The following is a 16,956-nucleotide window of genomic DNA, read 5'->3' as shown; positions in this document are numbered from 1 at the left end:
TAATGACAGTACCCTGTTTCACATATAAGGACCGAAAACAAGTCAGAAAATGCTGAGCCAGCAACTGTGGAAAGAGAAGCAGAAAATCAGGTTTAAGACCCTTGCACGGGCTGAGTGGAATAGTTTATCCTGGACAAACTCTGGCACGGCCTGGTGACACTGAAGGCGTTGATGTTGCCTCGCTGATCAGATTCTGTGCTGATGTCCACCACACATCCTCCTGTTAACCACGGGGGTTTCCCAGGAGTGTGGCTCTGTAACATGACCACCTCCCCCTCCCCCCACAGTCTGGTGGCAGTTTAGAATCGGATGAAGTTGGTGGGAGTGAGTAGGGTACAGGGTGATAAGTAGGGGAATGGGAATGATTGGATTACTATGAGAACTGACATAGAATCATTGGCTAAATGGTTTCCTTTGTCTGCCTGAGGTCAAGGACAGCCTGTCCTGTAGTTGGAACAGGGCTTGTTCTGCTATTGTGACTTTGTTACTGTTGTTCGGTTGTTCCTTTGAACACTGTGGGCATGCTATGTAGGCGCCAGAGTGTGTGGAGATCTTTGTGAACTTCTCCCAGCATGTCCTTGAGTTGTGTTAGTTGTTATCATAAGACAGTGCATTTCACTGCCTGTTTTGATGCTCTGTATGTGCGTTAAATAAATGAAACTGAACCTGAACTGTGTAACTCACGATGTTAGAAACTCACATCAGGTCCCCCCTCAGCATCTACCACTCCAGAGAAAACAGCCCAAGTGTGTGCTGCCCCTCCTCTGTCAGACCAGGGTGTCGCATTGTTATTTTTCTTGTAGTTTAACATTCCTGTGCTTACTTGTATTTTTATATAATCACCTATATCCATGAAACTGTTCAGTGAATTTTCCAGTAGTTATGGTACAGTAGCTTCTGTATTTTTTCAAAAGCTTCTTAATTTTCAGTAGCAGGTTTCCCACCACTTGAATTTGGCTATTTTATAGGTTAATTTGGGTGGCAAGGTTGGGATATGTCTCCAGCAAAGGAGGTGTAAGGTGCTCCTTCCCTCCAATAGCCTGCAGGTCACCCTTGGGCAAGGTGTAGCACCTGCTTAGCCTCCCGATCAGGGTCATGTCAAGCCATGGGTCAGGTGGTGGATGGTTGGATGAGCAGCCGGTGCATATCACAAGTCCTGGTTATGCGACCACTGACGCCAGGCAGACAATCTCTGAAGAGTATTGATACTGGCTGGGGTCACCCATCTTGTAAAGACACTGCCCAGAAGAAGGCAATGGCAAACCATTCCTGTAGAAACATTGCCAGGAACAGTCGTGGGCGTGAGATCGTGATCATTACATCATACGATGTAGCACATGATGAAGATGATAGGTTAATTGTTATCACTGGCATTTTGATCTCTCTAGTCTGACCATGACTGCTTTTTCCTTGTTCTCTCAGCTTCTTTCTTTGTTCTTGTCACACTTAAAAAAATCAGTCATACACCGCAGCGTTTATGCCTCTTTTTTTTTTACTTCTGAAGGACCTCTGGATTACAAAAACACTAGGGCCCAACACCTCTGTCCCGTATGGAAATATTTCAAAACTATTGATTCCATGTTCAGGTAATTAATGACTGTGATATTTGTTAGCACCCAATAATAGATACCTCAAAGAAGTTGTACGGTTAGCTGTTCATGGGCTGAGGATAACGTGCAGTTATCACCGGTCACTGATTACATTGAGTGTGGCGCATGGCCAGCTTCCTGAACCTCAGCAGTGCTTACAGACAGCACAACAGGGCATTTGGCTCATTGGGTCCATGCCAGTAGAGCAATCCTGGCATTTCCACCAGCACCACCATCATCACCATACGTACAACTCATTCTCTCTCAGATGCACTCTGACTCTAATGAACTTACAGATGAGCAGTGTAGGGGTCAACAAGCCCGTGCTGCCTAATTACCGCATGGGACCAAGTAACCTACTAACGCATACACCTTCGGAATACGGAGGAACCCCATGCCCCCACAGGGGAGAGCATACACACTTCTTATGGACAGTGCTGGAAGTGAACCCAGATGGCTTGTTATTTGTCCTGATGAAGGGTCTCAGCATGAAACATTGGCTTTTTATTCCTCTCCACAGATGCTGCCTGATCTGCTGAGTTCTTCCAGCATTTTGTGTGTGTCGCTCCTTATTTCTAGCATCTACAGAATCTCTTGTGTTATTTTGTTAGTGATTGTACAGAAAGTTATTTATAGGGGAGCTGATTGGAATGCTAACGACACATTCTATACAACATTTCCGAATCAGGTTTAAAATCATTGGCATATGTTGAGAAGTTTGTTAATTTTATGGCAGCAGCACATGATAAATAAATATAGAGGGAAAAACCCGAATTGCCTATCAAAAGTATTCACCCCCTTGGCAGTTTTCATGTTTTATTGCTTTACAACATTGAATCACAGTGGATTTAATTTGGATTTTTTGACATGATCAACAGAAAAAGACTCTTTAGTGTCAAAGTGAAAACAGATCTCTACAAAGTGATCTACGTTAATTACAAGTATAAAAACTCAAAGCAATTGATTGCATAAGCATTCATCCCTTTCAAGTCAGTATTTAGTAGATGAACCTTTGGCAGCAATTACAGCCTTGAGTCTGTGTGGGTAGGTGTCTATCGTATTTTTTCCCTTTCTTCTTTACTAAACTGCCCAAGCTCCATCAGATTGCATCAGGGCTCGAGAGTGAATAGCTCTTTTCAAGTCCAGCCATAAATTTTCAATTAGATTGAGAGCTGGACTCGAACATGGCCATTCCAGGACATTAACTTTGTTGTTTTTAAGCCATTCCTGTGTACCTTTGATTTTATGCTTGGGGTCATTGTCTTGCTGAAAAACAAATCTTCTCCCAAGTTGCAGTTCTCTTGCAGACTGCATCACGATTTCCCTGTATTTTGCTGCATTCATTTTACCCTCTACCTTCACAAGCCTTCCAGGGCCTGCTACAGTGAAGCATCCCCACAGGATGATGCAGCCACCACCATGTTTCATGACAGGGGTGGTGTGGGATGTGTGGTGTTTCAGTTACACTAAACATAGCATTCGGTCTGATGGCCTAAAAGCCTAATTTTGGTTCATCGGACCATAGAACATTCCAGCTGACTTCAAAGTCTCCCACGTGCCTTCTGGCAAACTCTAGCTGAGGTTTCATGTGAGTTTTTTCAACAGTGGCTTTCTCTCTGCCACTCTCCTGATAAAGCTGCAACAGGTGAAGCACCCGGGCAACGGTTGTTGTCTGCGCAGTCTCTCCCGTCTCAGCCAGTGAATCTTGCGACTCCTCCAGAGTTGTCACAGGTCTCTTGGGGGTCTCTCTCGTTCGTCTCCTTCTTGCACGGCCATGTAGTTTCTGAGGATGGTCTGCTCTAGGCAGATTTACAGCTGTCCCATATTCTTTCCATTTCTTGATGATTGACTTAACTGTACTCCAAATGATATTCAGTGACTTGGAAATGTTTTTGTATCCATCTCCTGACTTGTGTTTTTTCAATAGCCTTTTCACAGATTTGCTTGGAGTGTTCTTTTGGCTTCATGGTGTAGTTTTTGCCAGGATACTGACACCAGCAGTTGGACCTTCTAGGTACAGGTGTATTTTTACTACTGTTATGTACCCCTAGGGTTCATATTTTCTGTGGACAATCACTTTAAAATGTCGGGAGAATGAGACTGGATTTTGAACACTGTTTGAGCTGTTACAGAGAGAGAGAGGGATGAAGCCTGCCTTGAGATGGTGTTTATACGAACTCTAAAGCTTGTTTTGAATACACAAGGACACTGCCTGCTTGTGAGTTCTTACGGAGAGAGAGACGACGAGCAGCTCATGGGTCGCCATGGTGACCGAGGGCGGCGTTATTTGATGGACAGCTGGTGTTCAGCACAGTGAGATAAATAGGAGGTCCACTGATAGACCTACAGACGCACAGTTTTGGACACTGGATGAGCTTGTTGTGCCCACAGGAAGGTGGGTTTGTGTAGGATTGATTCAGGGAAATGGATCGGTGGCTCTCGCAGTGCAGAGGGGAGTTATTTGTGTGCCCCCACTTGCCTGGGTGATAATTCCACCACAGAAGAACAGTCGCCTTTGTTTGTGGTCACAGTCGGTGACTATAAAGGAGGAGAAGAGGGGAGAAGGTTTGAAACAGAAGAAACCTAGTGACAAAGAGGTCACTGTTTGGACTCTCCTCTGTAGCCCGTAAGGGTGAGTTTAAGTTCCATTCGAATACGAAGGTGTGACTGTCACATAGTTAATCCACAGGAGTGGGTTTTCTGGTGAGGGGAAAACCTTTGTGAATACCACATTTGTGTTTACCCTTGTCTGAGTTTGGTAGTTCGCTGAAGAAAGACACCCCTGGGGCAAATCACTTTTGGAGTTATTTCGTATGACGTGGAACTGGATAAGAGGCTATCACATTGTGTGTGACTGGGGTAACCTTGTGTGAAAAGTACCTGTGTGTGATAATCCGGGCCTGGGTTGGTAGTTTTACCACTTGAAGATGGTACCTCAGTGATAAGCTACTGTTGGTGATAATTCATATGTGGATTTTGTTCGAGTATCCTGTGGCCACCACTTTGGGATGACCCATAGCTGAATCGGATATTCATTGAAGATCACTGTCGGTGATATTCTTGTGTGGAATGGAACAACTTCAGAGATAAAAGCTACTGTTATTGTTATTTTGGAGTATCGACATAATTGCCTTCTCACAACATACGCCTGTGGATTACAAATCTCCCCCTCCCCTGCTCCCTCTCTCCCTCTCTCCCCCTCCCTCCTCCCTCTCCCTCTCTCTCTCTTCTCCTCCCCCGCTAAATACCACAAACTGAACTTTACTCATTGATCGTAAGACTGGATTCATTTACCCTGAGACTTGAAGAAGCTTGGTTTTCCTTTTTCCATACTTATATATATAATTATTGCTAACCTGTTTGATAGATTTGTATTTAATGTAATGCATTGCATAGTTATAATAAACACTGTTGGTTTATAGCAATACCAGACTCCAAAGTGTTTTCCATTTCTGCTGGTTCTTTAACCCGTCATGGGGTACGTGACACTACAATCAATTGAAACACCTTGACTGAACACAGGTCTCCAAAACCATTTAACTAATTATATGTGACTTCTAAAGTCAATTGGCTGCACCAGTAATGATTTGGTGTGTCATATTAAAGGAGGGGGGCGTTGAATACTTATGCAATCAATTATTTATGTTTTATATTTGAATTAATTTAGATCACTTTATAAAGATCTGTTTGCACTTTGACACGAAAGAATCTTTTCTGTTGATCAGTGTCAAAAAAAGTCAAATTAAGTCTACTGTGACTCCAAATGTTGTAAAACAATAAAACATGAAAACTTCCAAGGAGAGTGAATACTTTTTATAAGCACTGAGTTTTGTGTGTGTGTGTGTGTGTGTGTGTGTGTGTGTGTGTGTGTGTGTGTGTGTGTGTGTGTGAAGTAGTTAAGTTAAAATATGTACTGCAAAAAAAAACAGGAATAAGAAAGAAGTAGGGAGGTGCTGTTCATGGGTAAAACATCCATTTAGAAATCGGATGGCAGTCTGTCGTACCTCCCATTCATCTTTTATTGTTTCTTTCCCCCACTTGCTTACACTGGTTGTAGCTCTGTAGGCATTTAATCTCCCGGCATATCTCTGGGTTGACAGAAACTCAACATGGCGATATACACCCTTTGTGGGCAACACGGCAGCATAGAGGTCAGCGTAAAGCTTTACAGCGCCAGTGATGGGTTCAATTCCTGCTGCTGCCTGTAAGGAGTTTGCACGTTCGCCCTCTGACCGTGTGTTTTAGTTTCCCCCCATTCTAAGTGATGTATGGGATAGTAGGTGCATTGGTCACATGGGTGTAACTGGGTGGGGCAGTTTTGTTAGGCCAGATGGGCTGTTACCGTGCTGTAAATTTAAATAAAATATAAATACAGACTCCTCAGAATACCACTTACACCGCAACATCCGCTTGTAAAGCCGTCGTATCTTCAGCATCTCCTTGGTGGAAATAATACGAATGTCACTGTAATTCCTGCTCTCAGTGTCACTCTGGGTCTCATTTTTGTGTTTATTGTTTATTTCAGGAAGAAGCTCTGCATAAGACAAGGTAGAGTCTGTCACTCACTGAAACCCTGACCAGTTTGGTTCAAAAAAAGCAGTAGAAACGTACTTATTATACACTACTTTGTTTCTCTTTCTGCACTATTTAATTAATGTAACTTTATATGTACTTACTGTAATTTACAGATTTTGTTATGTATGGCAATGTACTGCCTTCTCATTATAACAACAAACTCCACGACATATGGCTGTGATATTAAACCTAATTCAACATTTAAAGATTCACAGAACATATAAATTATACAACTTTCAGATTTGTTTGCTTACAGGCAGTCACAAACCAACAAACCAGAAAGAACCCAATTTTTTTTAAAAAGCCAAAATAAAGACCAACCCCCAATGTGTTCAGAAAGAGGGAAAAAAAACACACATATTGTAAACAATAGCAGCAAGCGACAACAACAGCATTCCAATCCAAACTGAGACCTTGGATCCAACTCCCTGGAGCAGTTTGGAGTAGGCCCGAAGCCTCAGTGTCAGTTCATCACATTAGTGGGGAAAATGGTCACAAGGTTCACAGACACCAAGCACAGCAGCCGGGGGTAGTTTCACAACCTCAGTATTGCAGAGAGTGGAGTAAACATCCCGGGAGAGCGAGCAAAATCACACAGCCTGCCTTTGTGGTCTACCTGGGCTGTCCAAACAACAGATCGAACCTCGCATTAGGACTCGGGCTCCACTGCGGTGAATTACTCCAGGCCTAGAACATGCCACCCAGTGATTCACTTCAGGTCTAGATTTCACTGCTGAAGAAGCCGTTCTCAGGCCTCTCCAAATCGGCTCAGAGTGATCCAACCTCACACCTGGGTTAGCTGGATGGGCATCGAAACCCCTCTGTCTCAACTTCTCTCCATCTAACTCACTCCAACGCTATCTGCATCCTGATTCAATTTCCATTCTATCACAATCAAGTTTATTATCACTGACATACAGTAGCTTGTGAAATTCGTTGTTTTGGGCAAGCTGTACGTGCAAAATTACTGTAAGTTGCATTAAAATATTAGGTAGTGTTCAAGGGTTCCTGGTCTGTTCAGAAATCCGATAATAAAGTGGCGGAAGACGTTCCGGAATCTTCTGAGTGTGGGTCTTCACGCTGCTGTATTTCCTCCCTGATAGTGATGAGAAAAAGGCATGTCCCAGATGGTGATGATGAATGCCATCTTCTTGAGGCATCGCCTCTTGAAGACTTCCTTGATGGTGGGGAGGAGGGTTGTGCCTGTGATGAAATTGGCTGAGTCTCCATCCCTCTGCATCCCCTTTCAATCTTTTGTATTGGAACCTCCGTACCAGGCGGTGATACAACCAGCCATAATGCCTGCCACAGTGCATCTGTAGCAATTTGCTCTAGTGACATACCAAATCTCCTCAAATTCCTAATGACGTATAGTGCCTTCATCATGATCTCATCGATATGTTGAGCAAAGGACAAATCCTCGGAGATGTTGATGTCCAGGACTGTTTGCTGTCAGATTGGGCCTGATAACTCTGCAATGCCCAGTTATGGCGTTAAAGGTCCATCTCGGATTGGATAGCATTGTTCTCTATTTCAATAACCATCTTTCTGATGTTTGTAGGATGGCCGAGGAAGAGAACCAACCAGCACTGGTGGAAGTTGGCCTGGCTATTGAAAAATTCAACGGCCCCATACAGTACATCACATGGAAAGAAATGATTGATTCCTTGAATACTGGTAAGACTCAAACATTCCTGCTTCTGTCTGATCACTTCTCTCGCACTGCTGGTGAGGTTACATTAGTGAGACAGAAAAGTCCACAAAAACTCTGTATACAGCCCAGTCCGTCACAGGCAAAGCCGTGCCCATCATTGAGCTCATCTGCAAGGGGCGCTGCCACAAGAAAGCAGCATCCATCTTGACCATTCTCTCTTCTCGCGACAACCATCGGGCAGAAGGTACAGGAGCCTTAGGCCCGACATCAGCAGCTTCAGGAACAGTTTGTACCTTACAACCATCAGGCTCTTGAACTAGTGTGGATAACTTCACTCACCTCCATGCTGAACTGATTTCACAGCCTACCACTCTCTTCTGTGCTCTACAATGCAGTATTATTTCTTTACCTTTTATTATTTGCTCTGTTTTTCTTCTTTTTTTCTTTTAGTTATTTCTTTAAGTTATTTCTTCTGTTTTTCTTCTTTTAGTTATTTGTCAGGAGAGCAGAGGGATGAATACAGGGCCCTGGTGGAGAACTTTGTCAAACAGTCAAGCTGAATCATCTGTAGCTCAGCATGAGTAACACAGAGGCGATGGTGATGGGTCCTGCACTGCTCCCTGTTACTGTTGATGGTGAGGTCCTACAAGTACCTGGGGGTGCACCTGGAGGACAGACTTGAGTGGAGCACCAACACAGAGGCTGTGTACAAGAAGGCTGTGCACCAGAGTTGCCTCTACTTCCTGAGGAGACTGAGGTCCTTTGGAGTCTGCAGGCCTCTCTTTCACATGTTCTACCAGTCTGTTGTCGCCAGTACAGTCTTCTATGTGGTAGTGGGCTGGCACAATGGCATTAACATGGGTGATGCTAACGGGCACAATAAACTGTTCAGGAAGGCTGGCTCTGTCATAGGAGTCAAGCTGGACACACTGGAGGCTGTGGACCCTATGGGAAATCCTGGCTGTTCTGGACAATGTTTCTCTCACTCTGCAAGCCACCTTGGCTGAACAGAGGAGCACTTTCAGTCATAGACTGAGATAACTGCGCTGCTCCAAAGAGTACAGTGTGAGGTCATTCTTACCCTCAGCCGTTAGGCTCTATAATGAGTCAACCTACCGCCAGGGAAACACTGTTAGATTGTTATTAAGCTCTTTTTACCAGAGCTCGCTTTTCCACATCCTGTTATCGGGGAAACCCTATGCAATACTCCATCACCTTCTTACCTAGGTGGTGTGAATGTGTACCCATTACTGTATAATATTACAGTAATTCTTGCACTACATCCTATCAGTGTGAACTTGGAAATCTTGTAACTTTGACTTCTAAATCTTTTACATCTTATTTTTAAGGTAACTTTTTAAAAATTCTTTCTTACTTCTCTTCTAATATTTATATCCGTGCACTTGTAATGCTGCTGGGAGACTGTCATTTCCCCTGTGATCAATAGACTATCTTGTATCCATAAACTTTGAGTGGGAGAGAGCATGCATGTGTTAAAATGTGGCTCCCTTCTGAGAACGTGAATTTCAGAGGGACGTAGTGCCTCAGGGTTCCATGTGGAAGGGTTAGAACCAGTGGAGGGTTGAGATCAGAGTTTTCCTTCTGCTAGATGAGCTGCCAACCATGGCTGACAAGCCCCATCTGCCCAAAGCAACTGGTTTTAAGGTGCCAGCAGCCACCTTTACCCCTTCTGCTGTCTGTAGAAATGGTTCCACTGGGCTTAGTAGCTAATGCAGACGTGAAGGCCAGGAGCTGGACTTGGTTGCCAGAGGCTACTGGGAGCACTCATAGGCAGCAGGAGCTTACCCCCACTACCTTCCCCAGCTATAACAACCTTAAGGAACCATTATCCCCGTAACTGTGTTTAAGTTCCCTTGGTGCTCCAGTTTTCCCTCATTTGCCATAGGCATGTGGGTTGATATTTTAAATGTTTCTTCTCCCATGATCTTAATCTGATAAAACATTCTAGCTAGAACCTCCCACCACACCCTCTCTATCTATTACCTCAGTCACTGCACTCCCCTGTAAACACTGCGACCCACTTTTAAGAATGCTGTTTACATGATGGTTTTTATATACTTATGCACATTTTGTTCCATATCTGCTCCTTTAACCTCTAATTTTATACAATTCTTTATTCTTTATAATTGTTGAATGTTGTTTTTTGTTGCATGTTACTCCTGGACCAACACAACACAGCAAATTCCTGATACACTTGTATGTAATCTATAATGTCAGTAAAATTGATCCCGTTAGCCAGCCACTCTGAGTTGCCCGGGGCTACACTGGCAGAGCTCAGTAAGTTGTGGAGAGAATAAATCACAAACACAAGAAAATCTGCAGATGCTGGAGATCCGAAGCAACGCACACAAAAGACATCTATCGAGTATAGCCGGCGTTTTGGGCCGAGACCCTTCTTCTGGACTTCTTGTCCTGAAGAAGAGTCTCGGCCCGAAATGTTGACTGTTTACTCTTTTCCATCAATGCTGCTGACTTGCTGAATTCCTCCATTTTGTGTGTGTGCCTACAGAGAGAATCGGGCAGTTCATTTATTTTTTTCTTACTGAGATACAGTGCAGAACAGGCCCTTCTACCCCTTTGGACTGCAACCCTAGCCTCATCGGAGGGCAATTTCTGGTGACCAATTAACTTACTAAACAGGTACATCTTTGAACCAGAGCACCCAGAGGAAACCCACGCGGTCATGGGGAGAATTTACAATGTCCTTACAGGCAGCATCGGGAATTGAGCCCAGGTCACCTATACTGTAAAGTGTTGTGCTAACCACTACGCTACCACACCAGCCATCAGGACTTCCATTGGACATGTCGACTGGTGATTTCCCTCCACAGATACTGCCCGACCTGCTGATTTCCTCCAGCATTTTGTGTGTGTTGGGCCAGATTTCAGCTTCTGCGGAATCTCTTGTATCTTCGCTGTGAATAACCTGCGGTGTAGATGAGTGCCAGGGTTAGGGCCCCTCGGTAGTGTAGAGGTTAGCGTGACTCTGTTACAGCTCGGAGCATCAGGAGAGATTCAATTCCAGTGACATCTGTAAGGAGTTTGAACATCCTCCTGGTGACCATGTGGGTTTCCTCCGGGTGTTCCGGTTTCCTCCCACAGTCCAGAGATGAACTGGTTAATGGGATAATTGGTAATTGTGAATTGTCCTGTGATCAGGATAGGGTTAAATGGGTGGTGTGTCTGTTTGGGCTGGAAGCTTCCCGGGCTCTATCTCTAAGTAAGTAAAGTGCTGCATGAGTGCAGCTGATGTATGACTGCTTTATGTACAGCAGAGCTGGCAATCACGCAACTCGCATGCGGAGGTTCCGGCAAGGGCTCGCAGCTGAGTGCCACTCCCCGGCGTGGGGCAGGTCAAGCCCCTCAGTCGGAAGTGAGCAGCAGAGGGGGAGGTGGGAGGGAGACCAGAAAAGGCTTTTATAAAAAACTGTAAAGATTAGCTTTTTTTTTGCCACGTCTACCTCAAAACATAGGTCAAATGCGCTATCATGTCAGTGACAAATAGTCTGAGTATGTGCTCACTTCGGGTGCCATCGTAGCAAGCCCACAATTCACTAACCCTAACCCATCCATCTTCTGAAAGTGGGAGGCAACCAGAACACCCAGTGGATACCCATGCAGTTGCAGGAACATTCTCCTTACAGGCAGCAGCAGGAACTGAACCTGGGTCACTGTCGCTGTAAACTGTTAACGTTAACTGCTGTGCAAGCGGGCCGCCTGCCTTGGCCAGGGGAAGGTGGCTCAGTCGGGACGTCGAATGGCGGTGATAAGGTTGAAGAAGAAGGGGAATGTGGGGTCCTGAGGAGATTGTAGGTACTAGAAGACATTATGGGAAGGGAAAGAATTCAGGGTGGGATGGCAGCATAATGGTTAGCGTAATTGCCTAACAGTGCCAGTGATCGCAGATTGGGGTTTGATTCTGCCTGGGTTTACTGCTGGTAAGGAATTGGTATGTACTCCCAGTGACAGTATGGGTTTCCTCCCACATTCCAAAGATGTGCACGTTTGGGTCGGTAAGTTTTGGGCATCTATGTTGACGTCAAAAGCGTTGATGATGCTTGCGGGCTGCCCTGCTAAATCCCTGCTGACTTGATTTGATGCAAACAACATATTTCCTTGTAAGTTTCAACGCTTTGATACACATGCGACAAATAAAGCTAATCTTAACTTTAAACCTTTCTGATCCATGTACCTATCTGTCTTTTAAAAGTGGTTGTTATACCTGCCTCAGTCATTTTCTCTGGCAGCTTGTTCCACAGATACTGAATACCACAATAACGTTGTCCTTCATGTTCCTATTAAATCCTCTCGCTAAACCTGTGCCCCATTGAACCACTAACAGAGAGAAGGACCAGGAGAGAATTCTGACACCCATATGGCAAGGAAGCAAACAGCAGCCTGGGATATGCTTTCCCAGATCCTAAGGTCAGGGCAAGCAAAATGAGAGTGGAAGGGACCCACAGAACACTGGTGCCCTGAGGAATGCTTGCAACACGCACTTAAAGTGCAGAGATTTTCATCTGGTCACTCACCATATTTACCTTTCACCCCCTTCAGCTCCGGTCCCGTTAACTCTGGACCCGAGGACGGCCAACCCCTGGCTCATCGTGAACAAGGACCAGACCAGCGTGTGGTGCGGAAACAGGCGGCAGGAGCTCCCCGACACCCCGATGAGGTTCGACCGCAGGGCTTACGTCCTGGGCTCGGAGGGATTCGCGTCAGGGAGGCACTACTGGGAGGTGGAGGTGGGCGACAAGATCTGGTGGGGTGTGGGGGTCGTCAAGGAGTCGGCCAGTCGGAAGGGTAGCGGCGACCTGAGACCTGAGACTGGATTCTTCACGGTGTGTCGTCTGCCTGGGAAAGGCCTCGTTGAATTCTCCTCTCCCTCGCGAGGCTCCCTCACCCCCAGCACAAATCCCAGGAACGTCGGCGTGTTCCTCGACTATGAAGCCGGGCAGGTGTCATTTTACAACGCAGATGATATGTCCCATCTCCACACCTACACCCACACTTTCATGGAGAAGGTCTTCCCCATCTTTAGTCCAGGCCGGAATGACGCTGGGGATAACTCGGCTCCATTGAGAATCCGCAGGGTGAAATCCTACTGAGAGCACTCCCTTCCCTCTGCAAGCCTGCCTCCTGGAAGTGTGCAGCCTTCTGTGTGACCCCTCTGCTACATTAGGGCAGCACAGTGTAGTTTATGGATTAGTAGAGCAATGCTATCAAAGTGCCAGTGACCAAGGTTCAATTCCCACCGCTGTCTGTAAGGAGTTTGCACGTTCCCTCCGTGACCTGGGTTTCCTCTGGGTGCTCCTGTTTCCCCCCATACTCCAAAGACGTAAATGGGTTAGTGGGTTAATTGGTGACATGGGTGTAATGGGGCAGTGAGAGCTTGTTGGCCAGAAGGGCCTGTCACTGTACTGTATCCCTCAATCAGGGGGTTCCAAAATGGGGTCCAGAGACCCCTCAGTTAATTGGACCATAAGATATCGGAGCAGAAGTAGGCCATTTGCCCCTTCGAGTCTGCTCCACCATTCAATCATGGGCTAATCCAATTCTTCCAGTCATCCCCACTTCCATGCCTTCTCCCCACACTCTTTGATGCCCTGGCTAATCAAGAACCAATCTGTCTCTGCCTTAAATGCACCCAGTGACTTGGCTTCCACAGCTGCTCATGCCAACAAATTCCACAGATTTACCACCCTCTGACTAAAGTAATTTCTCCGCATCTCAGTTCTAAATGGACGTCCTTCAATCCCGAAGTCATGCCCTCTTGTCCTAGACTCCCCTACCATGGGAAATAACTTTGCCATATCTAATCTGCTCAGGCCTTTTAACATTAAAATTGTAGGGTCCATGACACAGAAAAGGTTGGGAACCCCTTCTCTAAGTAAAATCTGTACAGAATGGTGTGGGCACTTCACGTCTCACCTGAGGCAGTGTTTTCTTGTAGTTTAAACAGTGTAGTTGGGATAAATTCTCAGCAATACTCCTCTGAAATGAAATAAGAGTTCAGTCGCGTGACTGGGGCCCTGAGGAGTATTTAAATACAGCACAACACCACTGCCATTGAAGCCTGGACCGAAAGGAAAAGGCCAGGCTGTAGGTTTACAGAGCACTGGAGTTACACTACACAGTACATAGGCCGCTCAGCCCATCTCACCCGTGCTGAACAAGAAGCCTAGCTACTATTCTCACCTGCCGGCACTTGGCACATATCACTCTGAAGGGGACCCCAAGGGGCAACATCCACACAGAGGCTGGTGGGTAAGTTGAACAAGAGGGTGACTAGAACATTTAAAAGACATTTGGACAGGTACTAGATAGTAGGGTTCAGTCTTTTAACCACCCCCCCCCCCCACACTTTAAAGCTGAGGCATCTAGTTTTCAATTCCCCTGTGCAGGACGTTTCACCTTATCTCTTCCCCTTGAACCTCTAGAAGGTCACCCCTCAGCAGGCTTTCTTAAATAAAATCACATCAGTCACCCTGCAGTCTTCCGGCATTTCCCTCGTGGCCAGTGATGACACAAATATCCCCCTGAGGGGCCTTACATTTCCTTCCTGCACTTCCCACAATATCCTGGGGTACACCTGGGGACTTAAACTGCCTTTGTACATTTCCAGACCTCCAGACCTCCAGCATCACCTCTTCAGTAATGTGGACTCTCTTCAAAACATCAGTGTTAGCTCCCCTCCAAGTCATAGATTCATACACCACGTAGGGTGGCAGTCAGTGCACCGCTTTGCAGAACCAGCTTCACTTCCCACCCCACAGTAAGGAGTCTGCGTTCACCCCGTGACCACACAAGTTTCCTCCAGGTGCTCTGATTCCCTCCCACATTCCATAGACGTCCCGGTCAGGGTGAGTGAGTGTGGCCATGCTACACTGTTGCCAGAAGCGTGCTGACAATTATGGGCTGCTCCCGGCACAATCTCTGTTAGCTGTTGATGCAGAAGCACTGGATGATTCAATGTTTCAACGTGCATGTGACAAATTAAAACTAATCGTTACCTTTTAAACAGACTATTCGGCCTAACTCATCTATGCCAACTGTGTTGCCCAGTGAGATTGCTCCTTCTCTGGACTAATTGAGAAATTGTTCCTGAACCCAGTCAACATCTTCTTCCCTAACAAAACCCTTAACTGTACAGAGGTAGTAGTTGACATTTGGAAAGTTGAAATCCCTACAACCCTATTATTCATACACCTGTCTCCAATCATCCTAAGTATGTGCTCCTCTGATTCACACTGTGTACCAGGGTTATGTGAAAAACTCTTTCAAAGGGCTTATAGATCATAGAACAGTGCAGCACAGGAACCAGCCTCTCAGCCCACAATATGCTGAATCTATACAGTGCATATACAAAGTACTCACTCCCTTTGGAAGATCTCATGTTTTATTGTTCTACAACATTGAAACACAGTGGATTTAGTTTGGCTTTTTGACACATCAACAGAAAAAGACTCTTTTGTGTCAAAGTAAAAACAGATCTCTACAAAGTGGTCTAAATTAATTACAAATCTAGGACACAAAATAATTGATTGCATAACTATTCAACCCGCCCCTCTTTAATGTGACACACCAAATCAATACTGCACAGCCAATTGGTTTTAGAAGTCACATAATTCATTAAATGGAAATCTGTTTTTGGCGACCTGTGTGTTTCAATTGACTGTACTAAAAATACACCTGTATCTGGAAGGTTCAGCTGCTGGTGAGTCAGCATCCTGGTAAAAACCACACCATGAAGACAAGAGAACACTTCAAGCAACTCTGCAGAAAGGTTGTTGAAAAGCACAGGTCAGGAGATGGACACAAGATTTCCAAGTCATTGAATATCCCTCGTAATACAGCTGTCAGTTATTGAGAATATGGGACCGCTGCAAATCTGTCAAGAGCAGGCAGTCCTCAGAAGCTGAGTGACCGTGTGACGAGGGAGGCCACCAGGAGACCTGTGGCAGATCTGGGGGGTTACAAGCTTCAGTGGCTGAGATGGGAGAGACTACATATACAGCTGTTGCCCGGGTGTTTCACCAGTCACAGCTTTATGGGAGAGTGGCAAAGAGAAAGCCTCTGTTAGAAAAAAAACACGTGAAAGCTCAGCTAGAGTTTGTCAGAAGGCACGTGGGAGCCTCTGAAGTCAGCTGGAAGGTGCTATGGTCTGATGAAACCAAAATTGAACTTTTTAGCCATCAGACTAAACACTATGCATAACACTGCACATCATCCCATGTGATGACTGCGTTGTGCTGTGAGGATGCTTCACTGCAGCAGGCCCTGGAAGGCTTGTGAAGGTAGAAGATAAAATGAATGCAGCAAAATACAGGGAAATCCTGGAGGAAAACCTGTTTCAGTCTGTAAGAGAACAGTGACTTCGGACAAAATTATTTTTCCAGCAAGACAATAACCCCAGGCATAAAGCCAAAGCTACATAGGAATGGTTTAAAAACAACAAAGTTAATGTCATGGAGTGGCCAAGTCAGAGTCCAGACCTCAATCCAACTGAGAATTTGTGGTTGGACTTGAAAGGGGCTGTTAACTCATGATCCCCATGAAATCTGACAGAGCTTGAGCAGTTTTGTAAAGAAGAATGGGGGAAAATTGCAGTCTCCAGATGTGCAAAAATGATACAGACCTATCCACACAGACTCAAGTTTGTAATTGCTGCCAAAGGTGCATCTATTCAATACTAATGAAAGGGGTAAATCCATATGCAATCAATTATTTTGTATTTTATATTTGTAATTAATTCAGATCACTTTTTAGAGACCTGATTTCACTTTGACATGAAATAATCTTTTCTTTTGATCAGTGTTAAAAAAGCCAAAGTATATCCAATGTTACAATGTTACAAAACATCAAAACTCTTTGGGGGGGGTGAATACTTCTTATAGGCACTGTGTGCCTAACTAATGTAAACTAAATGCCATCAACCTACACAATGTCATTTTCCCTCCATTTTCTATAGATTCATCCACCTATCAAAGATCCGTATCAAAGCACAGTAGTGTAGTGGTTAGCACAACGCTTTACAGTACAGCCGAACCGGGTTCAATTCCTAATGCTGCTGTCTGTAAGGAGAGTGTACTTTCACAGTACAGCCGACCCGGGTTC

The 16,956-nt window shown here is 45.2% G+C and overlaps 1 protein-coding gene across 1 annotated transcript in view; it reads left to right on the top strand.

The window, feature by feature from the left end:
* Window positions 1–16,956, top strand: part of LOC132394832 (uncharacterized) — a 42,492-nt gene that overhangs the window by 7,876 nt on the left and 17,660 nt on the right. Inside the window, exons 4-6 of the mRNA XM_059971236.1 lie at window positions 6,115–6,137; window positions 7,726–7,841; window positions 12,397–12,940. Of these exons, the coding sequence (XP_059827219.1) occupies window positions 6,115–6,137; window positions 7,726–7,841; window positions 12,397–12,940 (683 nt within the window). The remainder of the gene's footprint in view (window positions 1–6,114; window positions 6,138–7,725; window positions 7,842–12,396; window positions 12,941–16,956) is intronic.

The sequence above is a fragment of the Hypanus sabinus genome, chromosome 5 (genome assembly GCF_030144855.1).
Source record: "Hypanus sabinus isolate sHypSab1 chromosome 5, sHypSab1.hap1, whole genome shotgun sequence".
Classification (NCBI taxonomy): domain Eukaryota; kingdom Metazoa; phylum Chordata; class Chondrichthyes; order Myliobatiformes; family Dasyatidae; genus Hypanus; species Hypanus sabinus.
The sequence above is the reverse complement of the archived record's forward strand: the minus strand, read 5'-3'. Positions and strand labels throughout refer to the sequence as shown.